Raw genomic sequence first — 27,163 nt, 5'->3', positions numbered from 1 at the left:
TTTGCTTACGAAGTCTTCGAAGTCTTCGAAGTTTTTCACTACATTTAAACTTCGAAGACTTCGAGAACAAAAATTCACAAAAACTTCGAAGTTTTTTCCAACTTCGAAGACTTCGTTTACTATTCGAATATTCGAATTTCTTCGAATACTTCGTAAATTCGAATATGAACAGCACTAGTTGATACTATTTTGAGGTGACCAGATTTTTAGGTGGGCAAAGCGGGACAACTCTGAAAAAGTTTCAACACTTAATTTTGGTTTTTCTAATGTCCACACTTTTCTTACTGTAGAAAAAACACGTTCAGTTGCAGCGGTAGTTCCAGGTAGAGATAATGCATATTAGTTTGATTGACTTAAAATATTTGCAAAACTTTATTCATATATTTCTTTCTTAAATTTCTTTTGAGGTTAAGATCGGTTATATACTTTTTGTCATTAATATAAAATATGAAGACTACGAGTATTTTAAGCTAAGTTTAAGAAAATTTATGTATTTATGAAATATATAAATAAATTACTTATCTTAATTTTCTATGCTAAGTAGAAGATTTGTAATATTTAATTGTTTAATTAGCTCGCTAGCACGCAGTATGGACACGAACTGTATCATCTGAGAGACAAATACAATGTAACTGGGTAGCAAAAGCAATATATTAGTCGTCGTAGCCCGTATGATTCCTAGAACGCAAAACAAATTGAAGGATTCTTAGAATGCCAAACAATGATTTTCATAAATATAAAATTTAACTTAATTCTAAAAGTCCGGATTTTTGAAAAACATCACGGGACGCGGGACAAATAGTAAATAATCAGGACTGTCCTGCCGAAAGCGGGACGTCTGGTCACCTTATACTATTTGGAAACCTATTTACGAAATCAGGTACGCAGTTTAGGAATGAAGCACATATAGTGAACATATATAGTTTTATGTACATACTGACCGGAAGGGAACAATTAGCAAGGAATCAAACAAATTTTTCAATGAATTATTAGTTCCAGTGCGTTATAAAAATATAAATAATATAAATAATGTTTTTTTATAATATAATTACTTACTCTCCAAATTCCAACAGTTGAATACGACCAAACTCGTTAAATGGAATTTAAACAAATTATAAAATATGAAATTTATTAATGCCAAATCAACAGCCATTTACTCAGACAAAAATTCAATGTTAAGCCTAAAAATATTTGTAAATGATATAAAAATATTTAAAAATTTCATGCTTTTATATAAATTTTATTCTCGAAAATATAATTTGTATTTCATAAATATTTTATCGTTTTTCCACAAGTGCATTAAGTTAGTTTAACTCTTGTAATATTTATGAAGATTTTATGAATTTCGACAATTTAATTTCTTAATAAAATGCAACCGTCAATACAATCGCTGACATCTTTACGTGACAACCTTAAAAATCTATACACAAAAAAAAATGTTTTATATATAATCACGGCTGTCGTAATATCCTGTGAAAAATCCTACATCCTTTTTTGTCGCTTTTCATTTCGATTGTCAATATTGTTGTCAATTTAATTTATTGGCAATCGTTGACATTGTATTGCAGGGCTTCGTATCCCAAATAAAGGGCTTCATTCGATTGTCATGTTATTATGTCAACGGATTAATATGTTTTTATCCTTGCTTGCAAAATAATTATATTAAAAAACACGAAATTACAATGTGCAGAGCAAAATATTAAAATATAGAACACTAAGGAGAGAAATTGATGAACCACGTATTATTTTATGAATAGTGGAAGGAAAGCGGAAGGTTTTTACTTTCAAGCATAATAACAAGAAAATCATATTTTATTATTATAAGTAAAAAAAATATTTATACTGAAAAGTTAAAAGTCCTATAAACTACCTTTTCTCTGCTATTTCCTTTAATTCTTTTTAAGTGATTATACTCATAAATATTTAATACAATAATTTTTAAATTTAGTTCACACTCTGTTAAATCCAGCAATTACATAAGTTTAATATTTTGTTTTTTTAAATCCCTTTTCCAAATTTAGATATGCCACCATCATAAAACGTAGGTTTATTACCATAAAGATTTACAATTTGTAAAAATGCAGTTAGATTATTTAAAATGGAGTAAAAGAAAATATTCTCATACATGGGAGTCAGAAGTAAGATGTATTAATAACAAAAATACACCGAGTTCTGACAAAATTGATGGTCTCACTTTAAAAAACCTACCGCTGAAGTGTATTCGACCTTTAACATATGTGTCTTCAGTGCAATACTCATGCTAGACTACCACTCAAGTCAATGGAAATGTGTAGAAATTATGATTCCAAAGCCAAATAAGCCTGCAACCGAGCTTTCATCATATCGTCCTAATAGCTTGCTGCCAATATTATCTAAAGTATTTAAAAAAATACTTGTGACGGGAATGTTGTGTTAGACGAAGTTTCTATCATAACTGAATACCATTTTGGGTTTAGAAGAGAGCATGGAACTCCTTTGCAATGCGACAGAATAATTGACAAAATTATGAAGGCTTTAGAATGTAAAAAATATTGTACAGCAGCATTTTGAGACTTTCACCAGGCATTTGATAAAATATACCACGATGGGATTTTATTCAAGTTCAATCACATCGTACTATTTGCTAATTAAGTGAACGTCGTTACTAAGCATAGCAAAAAAGTGAAAACTCTTCATTGCAACTTATAAGGGCAGGCGTTCTCCAAGGAAGCGAATGATGTCGCGTTTGGCAGCAATCATGCGTTCAGGGCCGGAACGCAGGAACCGGATTCAAAAGGCTGCGAGTGTTAACTTACATTCAATTTACAGCTGATATGCCTGTTAATAACGTTAAATAACGTTACTGTGGCAACGTACACAGATGCTGTTATAGCTCATCCATCTTAGAAGCTTTTCAGCAACTACTGTCTGAGCTTAGACTGATTGAAGCAGGGATTCAACGGTGAAAAATTAAAGTGAACGCTCAGAAATCAGAACTTTTACTTTATTACTATTTACTTTATTACTTTTTATTACTTTCAACAGAAGATAAAATTGTCCTGCAGTCTACTCTAATGGATCAGTGATTCCACAGAATAAATCTGTGAAATATTTTGGTATGCACCTTGATCAAAACCTTATCTGGAACACCCACATAAAAGCCAAACGGAAACAGTCAATACAGTTTATATAAAGTCAAACCGAATGCAATGGCTAATGTTTCAGAATAATTTTTTTATGTTGAATTTTATGTCAATTTATCGTGCAAAATTGATATTATTAGGCTTCACATAATAAAGAATCTATTTAAATAGAAAGAAAAGGGAATATTTAAACAAAAAATAAATTTTTACTAACAAAAACTTTTTCGCTTTTTGTTTTTAGAAATATCTATTGGTTTCAAAACTTAATTTATAAGTAACTTTTGGACTACCAGGTATTAAATCCTGCCATATAAGAAGCACATATTCAAACGTTGGACCAAGGCACTAACGTTACCTTTGATTTACATTAAATAATCTTTGTTTCGCTGTTTTTTATCTTAAGAAAAGTGCAGTTTCTGTTCCGACTTTGAAAGAAAACCATAACCCAAAGCTATACATATGCACGTAATAAATATTATTGTTGTTTTTAAGAAATTGTAATTTTTATTTATACACCGATTTTTTTAAATTCAAAATGATCTAATATATATTTTAATTTTCTTCTTATTTTTTGTATTATAGAATATTTATTTCATAATAAAATATAAAATAAAATTACAAGGACACTTGTTGTTTTCTATATGCAGTTTACTCTTAATTTTTTTATATATAATTACAAATAATATTTATGTTTAATTGGAACAATTTTGCAAATTAGTAAATTGATAACTTAATTTCTTAAATAATTAAAAATTAATTTTTTTAAAACCTTTTTTCGAAGCTCAACATTTTATTAATATAAAAACCTAATCGTTGTATTTTGTTAGTTTAATTAACAAAAACAAAAAGAACCCTATTAGGAGGATATCACTAACAGACAATTCATCTTCAAACAAAGATAATACTTAAAAAATTTGGACAAAATTCTTGGCTTGACTGTTTTTATATAAAACGAGTATTTATTGATATTAAAAAATTTTATAGAGGTATCATTTAATGTAGTTAAGATAAAATTTTTTGCTGTTCTTTTTTATATTTAAAATAAAATTTTTACTTATTCCATCCATATTACTATATCACAACCAATAATAATATGTCCAATTTCAGTTGATGTTACTACTACATTTTCATTTATTCAATCCAAACTAAAAAGAAACAAAATAAAATTAGAATATTTCATTTTATTCATGTACATATTTAACGTACCGTAATACGAGAATATATATGGGTTTCTTATAAATAGTATGCAAGAAATGGACAGCATAGTCTCAAAGTTTATTTACCAGTGAATTCCTAAAAGTAGATATATATAAGCAAACTGCAACTAATTTTAAATTTAAAGATGATGGAAAAGCAATGTTTGATATCTCTGCTTAACATCTAGACTTAAAAATTCTAATATCATTGTAAATATACAATATAGCTAAATGATGATAACTATTTTTTTTTATAAAATATTAACAAACTCTTACCATGAGTCTCACCAGATAAATCCATAGAACATTCTATATTGCATACGATTTCTTTGTGCAGAATATAAGTATTAACTATCCATAAAGTATTGAATTTTTCTATATCAAAACTTTTTATCTTGCTAATATACAAGAGAAATAGTTTTTCGCCATCATGACTAACTACACTATTCTCACAGCTTTCACCTTCGCCAGGTAATAACTTGACAAAGTCATATTCTTGCTTAATTTTTATACCATATATAAGAACTTCACCGGTATGTCCGCCTGCGAAAAGTATGTTTGCAGTAGGATGCCAGCGTAACCAATTTAATGATCTCATTGAAAATTGCCACACGTTTAGCAGGAACACAGGATGAAATATGTAGCGTCCTTCTGGTAAAGGAGGTAGTACACTATAAACAGCAACTTCACCAATACAACTACCTGTTCCTAAATACGAGCCATCTTGACTAAACTTTAAATTTGTTAGTTTTTGCTTTACTGAAATGTACTCTAAGCGTGCCATTTCTTTAGTAAGCCATAACAAAGCACCGCCTTCAATTCCGCTGGTAATCGCCAAGCTTAAGTGGGGATGTACATCGCAAGCTATAATTTCAGACCTTTCGTCTTCTATCATACTATCTTCTTCTATTGGTATATTGTCTTCACCATTAAACATAAATGTGTGAATGTGAATAACTTCATCATCCTCCTCCACAAAACGGTCATCGTCAATAATTTCATCATCGAATTCAGCGTCACCTTCATCTGGAAATAAAAGTTGATTTAGCACAGGGAGTTCCAAATCATCGTTGTCATCGTCATCATCATTGAATAACTCTAATCTATACCATTTTGGTATATTATCAATCATTATCCGTTTTTATTTTATAAATAATTCACACACAATGCAAATTCTAAAAAAGTCAACCAGTTCGAAACTAATTGGAATTGTTTGTTAGACAAGAACTGTCAATTTTTCTCAAGCCATTAATTTTATATAAATAAAGAGTTGCCAATTCTCCATTTAAAAAGTTTAAAAAAAACATTACACCCAATCAAACGTCCATTAAGTGTTGAATACAATGCATGATTTTTTCAAACTTTTGACATACATATATAGGTGTACTCTTTTTACATAAATACTCTAATAAAACACATGGTGCTAAAAATTAACATGCAAAGCAAAAACAAAATTTAAAAAATAACCCCACTTTCCTGAAAACGCTCAACGAATAAGCCACTCGCACTACTATAGTACCAAATCTTAAAGCTGATCTATTGTGAATGATTTTTGTAAGAAAATGGAAAACTGCAGTCAGCTGTTTACAGCTGTTACAAGTGTTAGGTTAGTTATTGTGAAGAAGTTAATTATTTATTAAGGATTTTTTAAATTCTGTGTTCATCAAGAACTGCAATACATGAATAAATATAAAACACAATTATTAAAATAAAAGCAAAAAGTCATACGACAACTGCAAGAAAAATAATACAGTGTTAAATGCTGCTTGCTCATTTAGCATTAACTAGTGATATTAGAAGTTTGAATTTTATATAAACGAATTTATTCACGATCTCTTATTATCTATATGTATATTTATAAAAAAAAATTTTTTTGAAATTCAACCTTAAATTTGTTTGAAATTCTTTTACTTATCATATGCTTACTGGTTTGGGCAGTGATGCCAAGTTATTCTTAACCAGCAAAAGTTGTTCTATTAAAGTGGTCATAGGTCTGTTCCACGAGCTACTCATAGTAACTTTGAGTAAACACTGTGTATACACAAGCGCGTTCCACCAGCAAATTTTCAAGTATTTTTGGGTAAATTTTACTTCTGTTTTACTCATGTTTTACTATGAGTAGCTAGTGGAACAGACCTCATGTCAAAAGAATACACCTTATGCAAAAACAAAAAAACCAAGCTTTGCTTTTGCTGAAGTTTCTATACCATTCACACATAAACATGTTAAAGATTATTCAAAGACATTTACTATTTAGTAACTTTATTATTCACATCTATGAGTAAATATTAAAGTATTCATTTATGTAAAATTGTATATATTAAAAGTAATTTATTTTTAAATGTTAATTTGTATGAGCGCTACCAATTTTATTTAATCTCACTGATCCAAGTGGTATCAAGTGATGTCCTTGCAAAAGCTAAATTCGATTACTTTAAAACTGATAGCTCTATGTTGGTGATTTTTAAACAAATGCACTTTTCGAATTGAAGTGTATCTTAAGTGTTTCGCTATAGAAGATATAGCAATTTAAAAATAATTTTTCTAGCTATATTTTAATAACTTTTGCGAAAAACTTTAATCTTCGTAAACTTTTTATAAAAAAATAATTTTTTGAATTTTTTTATGCATTAACACTTTATGACATTGCCAATTATCTTACAAAATAAATTTTTCATCTATCAAGCATTATTTAGATAATCAAACTCTGAAATAAACTCGTTTATCCTCAGCACAGAGCTTAATTGATATCAATAGAGAAGATATATTGACAGACCGCTAGTGCTAAATACACCATAAAGATTTTAATAAATGCAAGGAGATGAATGACAATTCTTGAGATTCGACCGTTCGTGACCACTTAGAGTTAATCTTAAATACATACAAGTCAAGTATGAATTTAGGTCAGTTGGATGATTAACACTGACTCTGAGCTCCAAATTTGACAGGGCATAAGTTCAACCTTTGACACTTACAGCCTTAATAGAATTATTTACTAATAATTTAATTATAGGAATATTTCCAAAATAATGTGTATTAATGTGTACAAAATAATGTGATAATGTGTATCGAAACAGTAATTCGCTACTGCTCAAAATACCTCTATAAAAATAATAGGTGTTATTGAGATATACAGTTCCTTTCGTCATTAATGACTTTAAATATCAAATTTATATGATTATTAATTAATATAGTATGAAGTACTATATAAAAATTAAATAACTAAATATGGAACTGCCTAAAATTTTTAAATCTTTTACCAAATATTGTTTAATCGATCCTATGAATATCCATATATCAACATTAAATCTATATTTTAATTAACGTCTGCATAAGGATCACTCAATTTTATAATTTAGGTATCACTCCAGTCTTTAAAACTTAACAGTGGCTGAACAAATAAATCCTTGAATCAACAAGTGGCCATTGCCATTTGTTATCGTAGAAGCCACCTCCTGCAACCCACCAAAGCACTAGACTAGTGCGCTTGAGCAAATTTTTAGCGTAAATACCTACTTCTCCCTTCTGCTAATTTTCATAATCACTGGTTTTCTGCATGAATTTCACATTTTATTGTATATACGCTTGTATATAATATGTATTGAGGCTGACTTATTCAATTTTCCAAAGGAATATTTTGATAGTCAAACGAATATTTTGATATCACGATTAATAATTTATTCGGGAAATTGGACTTAAATTAAAATAAATTTGAAATTCGATTGAAAGTCGGTTTTTATTTAAAAAAATAATAAAATAATTTAAATAGCATTTAAAAAAAACACAAGAAAGCAGTTTATACAGTAATACTTTAGAAACTAAACTATATTTTTAAATCAATTCCTTATATTAAACAAGGATATATGTTAATGTATCAGTTGCTATATAATATTAAATAATAAAATTAATATCATAATTTACTAATACTATTATAATTTTCGAAAAATATCGGAAAGGATGAAATCACGGCAGAGTCTTACGGATAAGTTAGACTCCCATAAATATTTACTGTTAACATAAATAGATTGAAAAATGTTAACACATACTATTTTAATACTTTCACTTAATGAAGTGTTTTCTAAATATTAGTTTGACTGTACTGATAAATACAATATAATCGAGCAAGTTTATCGAATAACATCATTAGCTAAAAGGTCGTTGGAAAATAAGAAATAATATATATCCATATCAAAGATATAGCTCACGCTTTATACAAAGTATAGCACAAACGTTGATGCCATTAAATATGCATAAATATCTATTGTATATTATTAAACAAGGGAATATTTATGTTAGTACAAAAGGATTTTATTTATTATTTATGTTGCATTTCCCCAAGACAGAAAAATAGTGTCATTACTATATTTACCTTAGAATAGATCCGGTCAAAAAATATATAAGGGACAGAGCTCTGAAGCTATATGCGTAAACCCACAGGCTGCCTTAATTAGCATTATCTAATCTCAAAGCAATCACTAACCGCACGAAGCGGTACGCAGATCTTAGATCAATCATTAAATAATCACGAAGATTATGATGAATACTCAAATTAGTCAGTGAGATGGGTGGGACTCTACTGTAATCCCCCAGCTATCATAGAGGAAAAGTGCCCAGATGCAGTAATTCGGAAAAGGTTCAACATAACTATGTTTACTATAGTTAAGGAATATGTAAATATTAAAACACAAATTAACTAAAACATTTATTAATAGCACAATAAGACTATCACCTGCAAGTTCCTTAGAAACTGAAGATACAATGTCCCTCTACTTGGGCAGTAGATAACAATCAACCCAATAAAACCCTATGAATGAGAGAGCAAACTAACTGCAAAGACAAGTTACAACTGAAGATATGAAATTCAACAAATTTCTAATTGTTCAAAAGTTCTGATGCTGCTTCTTCAAAAGACAATTACTTTTGAAAATTACCTGTAATTAGGAATTGGTTTTTTGAATTCCAATTGTAATTCAATCTCAATTCCAATTCCTTGTAATTAGAAATTGATCTCATTCAATCAATTCCAATTGTAATCCTGCAACTCAATTCCCAATTACTTACTCATGATACTTATAAATTGAATGTACTTAATCTAATCACAAACATTTTCATTACTGCACAGCTCTGATAACAACATGGTCCATAAAAGCCAATGAAGAAAATCACATTCACATGACTTCTATCCTAAAGTAAGACTACTGTCCCGACATTAAAATCAATTATCCATAAACAAAATAAATGTGTTCAGTAAATGTCTTCAAGCAACTACGTTAAATAGTTAAAGAGATTTATAAAAAAATATTCTCATAGAGTAATCTTAACAAAACGTCAAAAAAGATTCAAACTAATTAAAACTAATTTCAGCCGATAGAGCTATTTTTTTTTCTACAATGTAATTATATACAATATATATTTTTCTTTATTATGTTGTAATAATATATGAAACTCATAACTTTATTGCTATACACACCAAATTTTAATACATTAAGCTTGCAGTGTAAATATGTCTGTTTGATGGTTCTATTTAAAGTGATAAAAATAATAATTATATACTATAACAAAAAGTGCTTTTCTTTTTATTATTTAATATAATTATAAATTTAGAAAGCAAATAGTAGGAAATATTTAATAATAATATATAATATTTATAAAAATCACATCAATAAGTCGTATAATATTTTTGGTTTTATAGGATCCTTTCTTTCGGTCATTTTTCTTTCAACAAGCACAATCTCTTTAAATCTTTCCACGTTTCAACATAGATGGATATGTTGGGACGCCCAGATCTCCCACCATCTGTAATGTCTTTCATATCTTTATTAAATCGTTTTTAGCAATCATAAATTGGTATTTTAATGAGTATTGTCACTATAAGATTTATAACCATGAATGCTTTGTTGTATATAATTCGGTTTAAGTTAATTCTAAACATTTTCAGTAGTTATAATACATAATGACTACATTATGCACTTAACCAATTTCATCACATTTCCTTCTTTATCAGCCCATATTCCTAAAAGAATTCTTTCCAAAATTTCTTTCGTTTAGTTGAGACACAGGAGCACAAGCAGAGAAAGCAGTCTATGGAAATATATCTACAAAAGACAGACAGACAGACAGACAGACAGAGAAACAGTGCGAGAAATATCGCTAAATTAATGTCATATCCAATAAGATTATGTTTAATAACTTCCTCTGGATATTGCAACATTTTCACTAACTTGAAGTTATTAATATAGGCACATCAACTTTAAGTCAATTTATCACAGTCTACTTGCAGTTCAAATACAAAACGAGTTAAAAAAATTATTTATTCCGCGATAAATAATAGTAAAAGAATAAACTATATTTTAAAATTAATTGCACTTATAATAAATCTTTGTAATCCAAATTACTGAATAACATATATGCAATAATACTTAAAAGCCAACTTAGTTTAATTGAACTATAATTGATTAGTTTTTGAGATAGCATCGACATCGAATCGAATCGACATCGAATCCTTAAAAAACTTTTAAACTATTTGATGGCTTCTATCTTCATTTATTTATCTGTAATAATTGCTGAATATAATATAAATTTTATGCAGTAATGTGATTCCCTTACACTAACAATAAAACTTCCTCGAAAGTAAAAACATTTTAGTTAATTGAAATTTTGAGAACTCTAAGTAAATAGAAAGTCCAAAAAGGCCATCAATTCAAAATTTTGAGAGATGCAAAGTTATTATTTGTATTTCAAAGTAATTCACTTACTATGTTATATTTATTTGTGTAAAATTTATTTCAAATAAATTTAATAATAGCAGACGGTTAATGTGTGGTGGATTATAAATATAATTTTAGTTCACATGACCATATGAGTTTACAGCACTTCGGGGAATTTACTAAAGTACCACTGCAACGTAGCTTATGGAGTTCGGACGCACTTAAAGTTCGATTCATATTCATAAACCAAGAGGCTTTAAGGGATTTTAAAACCATTTCCAATGCAATTTCGAAGTCATTTAAAGTAAATCTAATAAAAATGCAATAATTGCTTGCAAATAAGCGTCAGTAAATAATATTAAAGAATTTTCATTTAAATAACAATAAAACACTCAGTTTTCTGTTGAATTGCAGAGATGAATCATAAAAATTTTATTGTAATGAGAGGGAAATACATTAATAAAATTTTAATAAAATTTTTTAAAACAATAAAAATTATAATATTAACTTCGCAGTTTTCTCTTTAAGTTTTGACCTTAACTGCCTTTATTGTTTAACAAAATAATTTGTTTTGTATTTCCCAGCTTTTCTTTTAATAAAGGATTCTTTTTCTTCTTTCAAAATTTTAAAATTCTGTCAACTTTTTTCTACTTCCGTCATGTATTTCGCTTTCTTTTAAGGATAGAAAAACGTTGTCATCGTCTTTCGTGGTCATCATCATTTTACCATACTTGGAAAAAATGTTATGAGAAGGAAGCTAAAGGAACAAGCAGTGAGCGTTTATGTCCTCTTGAGATTTGCATAGCAAAGTGAGACTTAAATCCTTCCATTCCACAACCTCCAACCCAATCCAAAACACTGCAAAATGCGAATCCTTAAAAGTGTACGCAAATGCATTTAATTTAATTGAATTTCATGGATTTTGTGGCGAATAGTTTTCAATGGAAATAAGAGCAAAATTCTATTAAATCACTTTGGGGACCTGCCGTACGATGTTTTACAAGCTTTTCAAATTGTTACCATGACTATTAGCTCTAATTATTTCGTATATGAGAACAATAGGATAACAAGATAAATATAAATTATGAGGTAGAAAAATAATTTGTCATTAATTTATTAACGAACTTGAATTTAAATGTAAGTCATTGTTCCTATTTCAATATTAATGGAGACGCAATGGCATGAGGCCTATTTGAATAAGGATAGAACGACGTACCAGTTTTCTTTTATGTACATATATAGGTTCATATTTATGCAAATAAACTTAATACATTATATAAAATAAATTTCAAACATCATTCCTAACGGAGCGGTAAGGGCCGTTTTTGTGTCAATCCGCGCGCATAGTGCAAATACTGGTGATAAATGGGCGATCATTTTTTTGCGAGCTTTATGTTTTTACTTAAAGGCCTATCTTTCCTATAACGATTTTTTGGTTTTTTAAGAATTGGTCTTTCCAGTATTAATTTTTTCTTTTAATTTTCTTTTCGATAGACGCTTTTTTTGTTAGCCAATGTAGATCTATGTTGGAGATTTGGCCAAATAAACGTACATATATATTAAAGACATATATCCTCAATCACTTTGTGATTTAACGTCTTATGCACCACGTTTGTTAATTATAAAGAAGTACCGATTTTATTATAATGTTAAAATTTTGAATTATACCCAGTTAAAAACCAGTTCAAAAACAGTTCAAAACCAGAGAAGATAAATCTGACGTATATCCTGGTACAATTCGAACTTTTCATTGATTTTAGATATGGTTTTTTGAGGTACATTGTCCTAATCGAATATGATTTTTTTTCTCTTTGCATTCATTTGGTTTAAAGATTTTAATACTAATCTGGACTCATCGTTTTAGCAATTTGATGATAATCTGTTAAGAAAGCTTCATTTCCATCTCCAAATCTGTTGCTAACACTTTTTTGATCGCTTTTCGTATATGAACTTACTTCGTGTGCTCACTATGCGTAATAAAATGACTAATGAATGAACATCTATTAAATTATTCTTGCTCATTTGACAATATTCTAAAAACGTATCGAATATTTTTGTCATGATTCCTAGTGTTTCCACAGTATTTGAAGAGCTTTGACATGGATCGTTTTTCAGATTTGAACGAGCAGTTTTTAACAAAACAACAAAATATATTCATAATTTTTGTGCAAATTTTAATTCAAATCATTCACAGACATATCAACTTAAAATAGATAGGTCGAAATGGTAATTTGACCATATTCATATAAAATAATAAAACGGTGTCAAAGTTTTGGTTCTACTGCTGATAAACATTTTAAATATTATAGAATTTATTGAACTGCTTATATATTAGTGAGTTAATGTTTATCAATAGTTTTACCAACGAGTAAGGTTAACTAATCTTCCAATTATATGGAATCTGATCGATTTTGTAAGAGATGATGTTTACAAGACTTTCTCAAAGTAGTGATTTGTTCCTTAACTTATCATAAATGACAATAAGCGCAAATAGTAATATGACGGTAGATGCGCAAAGCACCCGAAATATGCATTTTCGAGAACCTCAGACTACAAGATTGTAGCTAAAATATGTGTTATATACGCTATATATATACCAACATAAAAAATTATATAGATATATAACAAAAATATATATATAGATATATAACAAAAACAGCAACAAATAAATATTTTTCCTCTTCTACGGTTAAACTGTCATTTGTTGGAACTTTCTGTAGATTTTACAATTTATTAAAGTTAAAAACAAAACTTTTAATACACATTCTTTTAAACCTAAATCATTTGTATATGTATTTAAAAGGGTAATGTACAGCATATTCATTTCTGTCGTATTATTATTCAAACAATGACAATCCACTAAACTTTGATATGTCTCCAACCTAGCTGCATAATTACTTTTCTAAATATAGAATATAAAGGGACTTTTCTTTCTTTTGCATTTAAAATTTATTCCATAAAAAAAAACATAGGAAAAAGGACTCCACCACTAAAATTTGAATAATATAAGTTGTTTTTAAATTTTATATTTCCATCTTCAATTTTGTTGTATAAAAAAAATTCATTTAAATATTAAAATTAAAGTTTTAAGAATTTTTGAATATACATTTAATGTTAGTCATACTGACTTGTTTAACATTTATAAAAGGAATATATATATTCATTTATTATAGAAGTAATGAACAATATTATTTAATCGATAATAGTCCATTGAGCAACATACCATAAGGAAACATAGAAAACATAAAAAACAACAAAGATATCCATTCTAAATGAATAAATCCATTGCTGCTTTTATAATGCGAGCCCCTCAGAAAAGCTCTTCATGCTCTTCATTCGAAATATTCCTTTAGTATAACTTTTTGGTTTCTAATTTGCTGATTTAGATGTGGGCAGACATAATTTTATCAAGAAATAAATGCATCCAAATCAGAGCCATTCTGCATTTACTGAAGAGCTTCACATATAAACATTATGAGCACTTCCGTGAAATATTGACTACTTCATCCCAATGACGTTGGTGGTGGTCCCAATAGAGATGTTGATATATATTTAATAGGTCAATTACTGTCAGACTTTTATGTATTATTAAGCAGTAGTATACCGATCCATATGTGTATTGACAGTGTGAAACTGGAAATTAAATAAGGAAAGTTGGTATATTCTCAGATACATTAAATAGATCACTTAGTTTTTGATTTCCGAAGCACTGTAGTATTTTCCAAGTTCAAGTCAACACCTTGCATTCGATAAGGTGTTACGGAGTAATACAATGTCTATATTATAGTCAAGCTATAGACCATAATAAATATGGTCTATATCTATATATAGACATCCTATTTATCAATAAATAGATAGATATGACGAAATTGCCATTGCATTTACAAGAACGAGAAAACAACAACTCAAAAGGGTAAAAGTGTTGCAAATTCACCTAATCTCGATTCCAGTTTAATCTGATATGGCTAGAAATTGAAAAGTCGATGAGATGCTTTTCGACATATTATAAAAAGAAGGGATCATCGTATCCTCTCTCAAAAAACATTTTAAAACAAAAAATTATTGACAAAATAGAGAATTCCTGGGAGATGGTAAAAATTCCCAATATATCTGACCTAAAATATTTCCAATGTAACTAAAACGCCACTGATTTAAATAAGAAGTAGTGTTAATTTGCTTATATTCGTCACTATGGGTCATATTTTGATAGGTACGCACGTGAATAGATTAGATAACCCTCAGCAGGACTTTTGATGAAGAGCACTGACAAAACAATTAAACATTTATTATTACACTGTCTGATTCTTTTTAGACATAAAATGAACTACTTAGAAAATTTCATCCTTAGGGAATAAATGGCACTTGACACGGTTGACTATATAAGACTATAAAGGTTTGTTACTGAAACTGGATAATTCAAAAGAAAGTGATGAGAAAATAAAGCTTTGCTTATGGTATAATGTAAGATGCCTCTTGTACGTTGGACATTGCTGTAATTCCTAAAGTAAAAATTAAATGTCTTTCATATATAATATATTAGGTATTTTCATTTTTTTTTTTGGTGCTTGTTTTTCATTTTAAATTTTATTAATAAACTATGTAACTTTTTTATTCTTTGGTGCAAACACAAATTTTTATTCAATAAATGTTAAGCTTAAATTTACATTTCTTTTTCATGCGACTTTCTACTTAAAATCTTTTTAAGTGGTGTTTATTTGTTAAATGGTATACTGTGATTTTAGTTTGAATTTATAAGACCATTTTGTCGTTATCACTTTTGAACCATACTTTCATTTATACAATTTGTAAATCCCAACTGCATTTCAATGCAAATTTAGCATAAAAATATATTTAAAATTTATCCTTAGAACTGAAACGATATTAGCTAGAATCTAGGTTCTCGTGCAACAATTACAATTTTTATTTTTGTGACTTTAAACTTTGAAGTAACTGAAAACGTCTTATTTAGTAATTATTTTTATCAACAATTTAAAAAATTATAATTAAAATAAAACATCTTAATTCAAATATATATTTTAAGTAAATAAAAACTTAAAATTCTAATGGGTGTAATATAAATATGATCAATTAATATCTTTATATGTGAATACAAATTATAGAGCTTTCGAAGAAATAACTCTACATAAGATTATGGTGAATCATTAACTTCGTTCTTTTTATCAATATATTTTTTATAAGAAATTTCCATAATAAAAATAATTAAAACTAACGTATAACTGCAGAGTAGCAAAAAAAATAATGGTGCAGTATATTCCAGACCCACATCGATTACAAAATTACTAGCAAAACAATTGAGTTGTGTGCGAAACCAATATCGTTGCAATTTAATCGAAACACCAGTCTCCAACAATCGTACATGTCTACAAAAAAAATGGTTGATACCCAGTGGTAAAACATTTTCAAGTCAGTTTAAGTATTCAAAAAATCTTACGTTAATCTCAACAACTCCTTATAAGTAGAATTCTTATTAGTTTGGATATATATATTCTTATCAGGTCTCAGCTTAATTTCATTAAGGTCACAAATTTCATGAGGCTCAAAAAGTTGCTCCACCAGTGCAAAAGCCGATGATGCCTCAAAAATATATACGAAACCAGGTTTATCGCGTACTAATTTAATACCTTCTTCAACAGGCAAATAAAGTTTTGGAGAATTCTTCTTTGGTTCAACTTTCCGTTTAACAAAACGAAGTACCTCTGGTAATCGTGAAGTCTAAATAATATAAAACCATTATTATAAATAATTATAAATACAATATTTTATAGGAGAACAAATTTTCACAAAGAATGTGGATCACAAAATAAAGTGCTCAAACATAAACTTGGAAAAGATTAAGATTTCTCTAGATGCAGCTGTTTCTATAAACAAATACTTATATATATACAACTAATAAGTGCTTAGTTGTGTTCACTTACATTTAAATAAACTTTTGTGTATGGTAAAGGTTCTATGCCAACATCTAAATTACTGTCGGCTAATTTCCCCAAAGTGTCAATATCCGATTTCATCGGTGAACCTAATAAAATAGATACCACAATTGATGTATAATAATTGTACATGAAAAACGATATAAGCGATAATGAGAAAAAAACCATGCGTCCACCAGTTGAGCCGGGAATTAAAAAGCTACCCTGTGAACAAGCCGATCCAAATGATATTAAGCAAGTAGTTAACATAGAAGGTACATAACTTAAACATAATTTCAGTCGATGATACTCCAAAAAGAAAGTAGCCCATAAAAGTAGACCGCTAATAATCAAAATTATTCCAAAAATACACCAAACAGTAGTACTAAAAGGTGCAAGGAAAACGTCACCTTTTATACCCGCATTTCGTGGAGTACGAAACATACAAATTGTGAGAAAGCCTCCTGAATCTGTAATTGAACTAAGATATTTAAGACGATTAGCGATCATAAGAAAGGGTGTTGAAGTTAGATCTGCCTCGTCCATAATTAGAGCACCAACCATTCCACCAAAACATTCACTCTTAGTCCAACTGTCATGAAAGGTATAATTCATGCTGTAAAAATAAATGCAAAAATAATAAAAATAAAAACAATAAGAAATATTTATTATTTAATATAACAATATTTATCGAACTTGTATAAAATCTAAGTCTAGGGGTTATATTTTTTCTTACCCACATTTCAGTACATCTTTTACAACCTGCAGTAAGTGAAAACCATATCGTGCTATAGAATCTACCTGAGGATCATTGTCTGATAATAAAAACCTCTGTAATTCTGACTCTGGTAGAGTTATTGGAATTCTGGCAACCTACATGTAGATTTACGTTATGATTACTTGGATATATTAGTATATGTTTTTAAAGAAGAAGAATTAAATAACACTTACAACTGTAGATACACGTAATGTTACATCTCTTATTGCATTTCTATTACCATATTTTGGTCGCAGGTGTAATTTTGAATAATATTGCCTCAATTCACACTTGGTTTTATTGCATACAATCTCCTGATCCTGTGTCATATTTAACTTCCCACCCAAAATACGACCATTATTATAAACATCATAAATTATATAGGATGTGTTCTGAACATTTGTTCCATGCTCGTTGAAGATAGCGTACGTCACATCCGCATTAACGGAGAGATTCATTTGCTCAAATAAATGTTGAAAATTACTTACATTGGCTTGATGGTCATAAAGAAACCAATGAAAATGATCAGTAAAAAGTTTTTGAAGACTTGTCTATAGCAAAAGTAATGCAATATTTAGAACTTTGGATAATAAACCTCTCTAATGTAAAAAGCTATATAACATAAAATCATGCCATAATTGTATTATATATTACAAGGTTCTTAAAATTATCCACACTTACCACATTTATAACGTCTTCTGAGTTTTCACAGTTCATATCCAGAAATACACCCAATGCAGGTCGAGTATGTAGTAACAAATTATTTCGAAAATCGGTAGTTATATTGACTTTGTCAACATTTATGTATTGAGTGTAAAAACTGTTATCAACGGCCTTGTTAGAAAAGTGTTCGAGCGCTGTTTTAAGAAACATTTTTAATAGTAAAGTATTTTAACAATACAATACTCTATAAATATATTATATCAAGTATTAAAATAATGATATAATTATAAATTCACATTATTGTAAATACACAGTAGATCAAGATTATCAAGCTATTTGTAATGTACTAAAAAAATATCGGAGATCTTAAAAACCATATACATTATCAATCAGCATAACAAAGCCAGTTTAACGATATCTATTTGTCTGAATGTATTTCTGTCAGTTTATGATATTAGATATTAGATTTTGTTAAGTTGATTTAATACAACTTTGTACAAATATTTTTTGTGATCCAACCAACACATATATGGAATCTGTTAGTGTATATATATCCATATATTAACACAAATATATTATATTTTACATTGTTTTGTTTTTTTAAATCTTATAGTTTTGTTTATATGTATAAATAAATATGAATATATATATGTAAATATATATTAACGTATTTACTTAATTCATCACTTTTTATGTGACAGTCCCATAATATGAAGTCTAGAACATAGTAAAAAGTAAGGTGTGAGAGTTATACAAAAGATCGCATAAAATGAATACCAAACATTTTTTACATAATGTTTCCATAGAGACACAAGTAGGAAGATGGGCTAAGTGTAGTCAAATGAGATTACCAAACTTCACAGATATTTTATAATGGAACTTAAAACAGACATAGGAATATATCTGGCAAAAATAAAGAAATATGATCTTTATTCTAGTGAACTCATCTAGTGTCTTTCAAGCATAAATCTAAGCAAATAAAAACCTATGAAGCCAATGAATTACTATCTTATCGGATAAAAATTCTATCTAACCACAATTGATTTTTTATTCGTTTTAAGTTTTGGCTAATGAAATTATCAGACAATAATTTAGTAATATAACAATCAGGGATATATTCAGTAGAGAAATTAATACTGAACTCATTAAATTATGTTGAAAAGTATATTTATAACTAATTTTTAAAAACAGCAAGACATAAATAAAAGACTACTTCTTTTTGTGGGTACCAGGTAGTTGCTGTGTGTTTGCTTGTATTGAGGACCACTACGATTATGTTGGCATTTACCTGATTTAATGCCATTAGATTCATTTCCATGTGTATTTGCTCCTGGGGTCTCCCGAGCCTATATCTAAGACGAATATCACCCACTCTCCCACTCCCCCGGCTCTTGTTTACAGAAGCCTGCTATGTACTGTAAAATATCCAATTGTACGTTATCAATCTACAATTTATCACCAATGAACACCCTTCTAAAACATGCTAAAAGCCAAGTAGCAAAACTTGTTACAAACTTGGTAGAATACTGGACATTATTTTTTTTTATCATAATGTGAGAATGTGAAGTGGAATGAAGAAAACGAAGCAGCTATGTACTTCCTTAGTATACGTCCAGATCTTGCCAGCAAAATTAAGATATTTCACTCCGGAAACCTACAAACTATCGAGCTTGATATCCCGAATAGATGGAAGTAGTTTTCTTTAAAATCAAATTATTTTAAAAATCTTTCTGTTACAAAATGTGTTGGTGGCAACAAAACGACACTAAGTTGATAGAACAAACCCCTTTGTTATTGCTAAAACCAATCAAACCAGTATAAGTCGAAATCTTAATCAATTTTTGGTTCAACATGAACCTTAACAAATATTATGTGGTATGCCAGTGAATTAGATTGCATTAAATCTTTCCGTCTCAGATCCTATACAAGTATATCTAGGTTATTTGAAGACTGAAATTGAGTTAATTATATTTTGTCTTATAAATATATATTTTTTTGTATATTTTTAACTTCATATTTAAATTTTATTCACACAAATTTTTTTATAAATTGCATATAAGCGAATAAATTGCATATATATATATAAATAAATAAAATTTATGTATTTTAAAAAATTGTTTAAAACTTGGAATTAAATAACATGTATTGTAATAATATAATATGTATTAATGTTGGAAACGATAACTTACTCTATTACAGGTATATAATAATTATTTAAACTAATAATAAATAATAGTTCTTACTCTCCAGATTCCAGCAATTGAAGATAGCTATACTGGTTACATGAAATTTTAAAAAATTGTGAAATATCAGATTAACTAAAGGCAAATCAACCGCCATTTTTTCACACTAAGTTCCAACTTCGATATATTATATCTTTCAATATAAAATATCTTTCAGTTTATATAGTTATGACTTTTAATAATGTCATAAATATTTTAGAATATTTGTTAAATAGAACAGTTTAATTGACTAAAAATTGTGCCTTTCAATAATATTGTTGACATAAAGATTGTTATAAATTTTTTGTTTACTTTACAAATAAATTGGAATTAAAAAAATTATTACAAGAAAACGATTGGTTGTAATATCATGATAATATGTTTACTTCACCTGCCCACATCCTTTTTTAAGATTTTTTTTCTACAAATATCAACAACACTGTCAATTTAATTTATTGTCAATCACTGACATTACTTCACTGAGGTTTACATTTGTAATAGCAATTTTTATTCGATTGTCACGTTAACATGTCACAGTATGAATACGTAAATGTCATAGATTGCAAGGCAATTATTATAAACCTGTAATTATCATAACCTGAAAGCACATCCTGTAGAAATACAAAAAAAACCGAATTTATAATATGAATTTATTATTTATAATATATACATATTTAATATATAACAAAAAAAATTAAATATATTTTTTATAACATTATATTTATTTACAGAATCAAATTCTATATACAATCAAACTTCCATAACTCGAACTTCTATAACTCCAATTTTCTATAATTCGAACTGAAGAGAGTGCAACAGAGTTTAAGAGAACAGAGTACATACAATTCTGCTTCCATACCTCGAACTTCTATTACTCGAATTTCTCTATAACTCGAATAAAAATATTGTCACGTAAATATCACGTCAATGTGGGAAAGTGCATTCTATATGTTAAGTCAAATTTTTGTTTGAAGTATGAATCCATTTTGGTGTTAGGGAAAGTCCTTTTTTCCAAACCAAATGTTTAGTTTTTTTTCTTATTTTGCTTTTTTGTGCAAAGGCCAGTCTCTGACAGTGTGGTTTAAAGTAAGTAGAATAACTTCTAATGCTACTGTTAACTATTATATTGAACTCGATAATGAAATTTATATAAGAGTATCAAGCTTTCCTATAGATGACCATATTATTGAGCATTATTGCTCTGAATTAGTGAACCCGATTCTAAGCGCAACGAAAAGTGATGATGAAAGTTCGGTGGATGAAATTGTTCATTGGCCTTCCAAGAATTAAGTAGAAGATTCATTCAAAAATCTGAATTTTTATTTACACAGGAATGGTATTTACAAACGACTGATTCTACTTAATTCTTGGAAAACCAATGAACAATTTAATCCAACTGATGATCATTGTAATAGTTGGAATAAATTGGAATCTCTTTCTACTGAAAATAAGAAAAAGAAATTAAAATGACAAACCCTAATTTCTAAATATTTCAATTAATTATAACTTCTGTGCTGTATTTGATTTCAAATTAATAAATAAATATCTTAAAATATAATTATATTTTTTTTTTTCTAAATAAAAAAAAATAAAAAAATTCTCTAACTCAAAGTGTCCATAAGTCGAACCTTTTCTTTGCGAAATGGTACTTCGAGTTATGAAAGTTTGACTATATTTAATTATAATTTTATTATGTATATTATGTTTATTGTTATATATGTATATATTAAATATATAACGATATATATACTGTGTAATTTATATTAGTTCTTATTTTAATATTAAAGTATAATTCCTATAGTATAAAAGCTTACTTATATTTGTAACAAAAAATTTAAGTAAAACTTAATATATAAATTTTAAAAGTTTTTATGATAAATATTTATTTATTATTTCAAGAAATATAATAACCAAATAAATATTAACTTCATTTAATAATCTTATATCAATATTGCTAAAAAGAAATAAATCACTTCATAAATAATTTCGGAATCATAAATATTTCACACTCAATTTGTTTATTTAGGTTGAACTCCTTCCTCTCTAATTCAAAAACAAGCAACAAGTGTTTTCTAGCTTACATGGTAGCCACCTTACCCAACCCACAAAGCACGTGCTTATTCTACACAGTGCGCTTGTGCAAGCTAATAGCACTTTTTTCATTTTTATGTGGTCTTCCCTCCAATTTTCCTGATTGAAGTAGAATTTTATGAATGAATTTTGCGCTACTAAAACTATGGAATACGCACTGATGTATTGATATGGTAAATATTTCTTTTATTCTTCTCTATTTTCCCTTGCCATACATAGTATCTACAAGCCTACGGTTGTCTGTCTGAAATATTTCTTTCATTTAAATGCTTTCAGTCTGCCGAAGTGCAAGTAAATTTTAGTGATTTTCAGTAATCGTTATGCGCTTAGTGCGTTTGGACGCTTTTGGCGGAAAATTTTTCTTAACAGAGAGAAAGTTTTTAACAAATTTTAAACGATAAAAATAAGCCGTCGGTATAGAACAATAAAAATATTAATATAATAGAACTATACTTATACTACTAATAGAAGCACCTATTGGATCAGGGCGCTAAGACGTTTCTAAAAAGTTAAATGAATATGTTTTTAAATTAAAGTAAAACAGTAATTTTAATAATAAAGTTATATTATAATGATATTATAATATTTTTAATATTAAATTTTAAAAAAATATAAAATAGACGAAATTTTTAAATTTTTTTAAAAAATAATAAATACTCGAAATAAATTGTGTGCCAAAAGATACTAATCATAATGAAATAAAATAAACACAAAGCATTTAATAAAAATTTAAATATTATGAAAAATATTTTAACATAAAAGTATAAATAGTAAGAAAATTAACAAAAATTTTATTTTTAATTAACTAAATTTTTTGACTGACAATTAAATTATTTCGAATATTTAGTCAGTTACTTTTGAAAAAATTTGTAAATTGCGAAATTCTGGATAAGTTTTTAAATTCCAAATAGAACTTTAAAATTTTCAAACTGGGAGACCTTCTTGATCGTGAAGTGGTGAAACTTTAATCAGTGTTTTTAAAAAAATTATTTGAAAATACTACAAATTTTTATATTATAAAAATATATTAAATTTTAAATTGATCAAAGTTTTAAAATTCATAAGTTAAATTATATGATCATTTAAAAAATGTTTTTAGTTTTTAATCATTAAAAAAAGAACAATATTTAAAAAAACTATAACACAAGAGCATAAATTAAAAACTGGTTAAGTAATCAATTTCAATGACGAAAAAAAGTATCTTAAGTATATGTAGTATTTTAAATTAAGAAATTTATGTCCTATAACTAACTATAAATCTATTTTGAATAGATAAGAGGTAATAGTAGTGGACCGACCATACATGTGCGTCGATAGAGCTGTTTCGGATATAGCCATATATACATTATCAGTGGTGTTTGGAAAAAGTTATTGATTTAATTGTCCGTTTATAAATTTTGGACTTTAAGTGTCAGAAAATTGAACCCCGTTAAACAGTGGACCTGTGTATTGACACACAAAACCAATGTGGTCCTAATCTGCGTTATTCAATATTTTAAATAAAATATAATATACTAATAACAATAGTATATTACATTTAGATAACTATTCCTATTTATAATAAAAATTTTTTACAATTATTCATTGTTTATTTATTTAATTATAATAAATAATGAAAATTAGTTTTATTATCATTTCAACAAAAATATTAAATTACCTGCTCAGTCTGTTTGGTTTAATTATTCTTAATACTAATATAAATATTGCTATTAATAATGATAATAAATAAAAGTAAATAATAGTAATAATTAATAATAATAAGTAACAATAATAATTGATAATAATAATTAGTAACAATAATTAATAATAATAATCAAAAATAATAATTGATTAATAAATAATAATTAATAATAAAAATTAATAATAATAATAAATAATAAAAATTAATAATAATTATTAATAATAATTATTAATAATAATAATTAATAATAATAATTATTAATAACAATTAACAATAATAATTTAAAATAAATAATATAATCCAATATAATATAAATGCATAACTATTTAAAATATAACATTTTCATTATAATAAAAATACTTCAAAATACTTAAAATACTTTTTGGAATAAATAAAAATATTTTAAATAAAAAAATTTTAAATAAAAAAAATGTTGTTTTTTAACGGATATTTCGAGTGTTGCCAAAAAGACATCATCGGTGGCTTCTAAAAATTTTTTTTTAAATTTAAAAAAAAAATTTAGTTTTTTAAATTTAATTATTTGCATTGAAGATAGAACTTTTATCCTACCAAATTTGAAGTGAAGAGTCAACTTTTAAACACTTGACGGAACACTGTTATTTAAATTTGTAATTTCATAAAATTATTTCTTTTTCCAAAAAATTAAAATCTTTTTTGTATACTAATTCCCACTCATTCGAACCTCATCCAAATGTATAATTGTAGTATTGCAATAGCCGATATTAAAATTATTTATTACCATCCTTCAAACCCAAATTTTGAGAAATACCAATTTTCGATAGATTTATTGAAGAATATATTTTCCACATGAATCCATAGACATATTGTAAAGTCGTATTGGATTTTGCATTTTAAGCAATGTATTTCATTTCCATAAATATTATATATATATAAATAATATATATAATACAAATAAATAATTTATATAAATAATGTATATAATGTGTAATAGCTTACACCTTCAACGAAAAAATTAAAATATGTATAAAAATATATAGTAACCTAACAAAGCACAACAAAATTATATTAAATCACATTTTTTACAAACATATGTTTATTATATCTATAAATTAATCAGATATTATTATAATTTTACGCTGTAAAATTGATTAATATATGTAGTCTCAAAGAAACTTAAATGTATATTTTGAATACAATTTTCTATTAATATATATAAAAATAATAAACTGATATAATAGCTACAAATCTATAGTTAAAGTTTAATAAATTATTTTGTTTAAAATATGTTATAGTAAAACAATTAACAATTTTATTCAAAATAGAATTAAATTTCGATCTTAAAGTCCATATTATGAGTTTTTAATTACTTATAATTAAGACATATATCAGTTATGCATATTTTATAAAAATAATAAAACAGTTTTTTATTCGTTGACTCTATTGAAGTAAAAACTATATATCTTAGTCAACACACAAAACAAATTCAAATATATGTAAATTATTTTCCTCAAATCATGCACAATTAATTTTCGACACAATCTTATATAGTATAGACGAATTTTCGAAAGTGATCAAGAATATATAGACTTTAAAAATTTTTATACTATCTCCTTTAGGGCCATGTTATTTAGAGTGTTTTGGGCACGGCAAAATTGACTCTTTCGCGCTATGACGAAAATGCATGTTATGTAGAGTAACATATCAGTACTGCCAATTTCTCCATTTTAATTTTACTTGTATATGCCTAAATTTAAAAGGAAATGTAGATATGCTCACTTTAATTTGCCACCAAAAATAACCAATAAGAAAAAACTCATGAAGACTGTAAAAATGTTAATTTATTATTTCATTTTCTTATAATAATTGTTAAGAGTACCGCCAAAATTATTAAAAAATAGATTATTACCGACTTAAAAAATAATCCTTATTGCTTTCTGACATTTTTTCTTAAAAAGGTATTAGAATTGTACTAATTTGTTTCTAAAAAGCGTAAATTATGACATTAATTACTGAACAACACTGCTTTGCTTAAGTGACGAAGGACGGATATCGTCGGTTCTTATGACCGAATTTTGTATGTATGTATATTTATTTTCATTTTAAATTTCATTTTTACAATATGATGTATCTTAAATTAATATATAAATAAATATAAAAATAAATATAATTAAAATAGCGACTGTGACACGATGTCGTCCGTCGACTTTTTTTTATGTATGTATGTATGTATATTTATTTTCATTTTAATACGGAATTTAAACCGACATATTGTTTTTTATCCCACTGTCAATTTTTTAATTTGCAATGAAAACAATTTTACTCATATCATGCCCGAGAGACTCTACATACCATGATCCTTATTGTGTCAGTTTTAAGCGCGATGAAGATCATAATTTTTGAATGTCATTCAAGTTGCGTTGTATCTTCCTCAAATTTATTCTAGCGATCGATCTTGAACATGCTCACATTCAAGAGTTATCATTCAAGCAACATATTTAAAGAACAAGGGTGTTTACACATGCTGTAAGTATGTTTCGTACGATTTAAGTGTGTAAGAACGGTTGCCACTTGAAAGTTTTTTTCTGTACCAAAATTGGTTTAAAAAGGTACCATTTCTGTAAAAAAAGGTTTTTTGGACCTTTTTGTTTTTTCGTTCTGTGTTTTTCATAGTGTTATAAATGAACAAAATATGAAATAGTGCAAAGTTGCATTTATAAACAAAAATTAATTGGAAATATCCACAATAAAGTTGGGTCGTCAAAAATGTACCATTTTTTGAACATGAGTACCAAACGAAAAAAAAAGTACCAATTTT

General features: G+C 27.1%; 3 protein-coding genes across 4 annotated transcripts in view; all 3 read right to left on the bottom strand.

Annotated features, from left to right (window-relative positions):
* Nucleotides 1–338, bottom strand: part of LOC119682569 (WD repeat-containing protein 92-like) — a 1,446-nt gene extending 1,108 nt beyond the window's left edge. The window contains exon 1 of the mRNA XM_038096044.1: nt 286–338. Coding sequence (XP_037951972.1) covers nt 286–338 — 53 coding nt within the window. The remainder of the gene's footprint in view (nt 1–285) is intronic.
* Nucleotides 339–4,150: 3,812 nt separating this feature from the next.
* Nucleotides 4,151–5,591, bottom strand: LOC119668074. Of its 2 annotated transcripts, XR_005251459.1 has the most exons (3): nt 4,595–5,591; nt 4,329–4,415; nt 4,151–4,267 (listed from the first exon to the last, which is right to left on the bottom strand). XR_005251459.1 is itself a non-coding variant. In XM_038077458.1 (2 exons), exons 1-2 carry the CDS (start codon nt 5,448–5,450, stop codon nt 4,254–4,256), a joined length of 870 nt encoding a protein of 289 aa, XP_037933386.1. In that variant the 5' UTR covers nt 5,451–5,591; the 3' UTR covers nt 4,151–4,253. The 2 variants fall into 2 exon arrangements, 1 of the variants encoding a protein (XP_037933386.1); XM_038077458.1 differs by lacking the exon at nt 4,329–4,415.
* Nucleotides 5,592–16,473: 10,882 nt separating this feature from the next.
* Nucleotides 16,474–18,582, bottom strand: LOC119682558 (ionotropic receptor 75a-like). Its single transcript, XM_038096032.1, has 5 exons — nt 18,391–18,582; nt 17,904–18,260; nt 17,689–17,825; nt 16,962–17,568; nt 16,474–16,758 (listed from the first exon to the last, which is right to left on the bottom strand). Exons 1-5 carry the CDS (start codon nt 18,580–18,582, stop codon nt 16,474–16,476), a joined length of 1,578 nt encoding a protein of 525 aa, XP_037951960.1.
* Nucleotides 18,583–27,163: the final 8,581 nt, after the last annotated feature.

Source organism: Teleopsis dalmanni, chromosome 1, assembly GCF_002237135.1.
Source record: "Teleopsis dalmanni isolate 2A chromosome 1, ASM223713v2, whole genome shotgun sequence".
Classification (NCBI taxonomy): domain Eukaryota; kingdom Metazoa; phylum Arthropoda; class Insecta; order Diptera; family Diopsidae; genus Teleopsis; species Teleopsis dalmanni.
Note: the sequence above shows the minus strand (reverse complement) of the source record. Positions and strands in the feature narration are given on the sequence as shown.

Bases quoted from the DNA above. Each gene is read 5' to 3' on its own strand.
- LOC119668074 (XM_038077458.1), bottom strand. From the start codon at position 5,450: ATGATTGATAATATACCAAAATGGTATAGATTAGAGTTATTCAATGAT.
- LOC119682558 (XM_038096032.1), bottom strand. From the start codon at position 18,582: ATGTTTCTTAAAACAGCGCTCGAACACTTTTCTAACAAGGCCGTTGAT. The intron at 17,826-17,903 runs GTAAGTGTTATT...ATCTACATGTAG, and splicing joins CATTACGTGTATCTACAGTT to GTTGCCAGAATTCCAATAAC. The intron at 16,759-16,961 runs GTAAGTGAACAC...TATATTATTTAG, and splicing joins ACACAAAAGTTTATTTAAAT to ACTTCACGATTACCAGAGGT.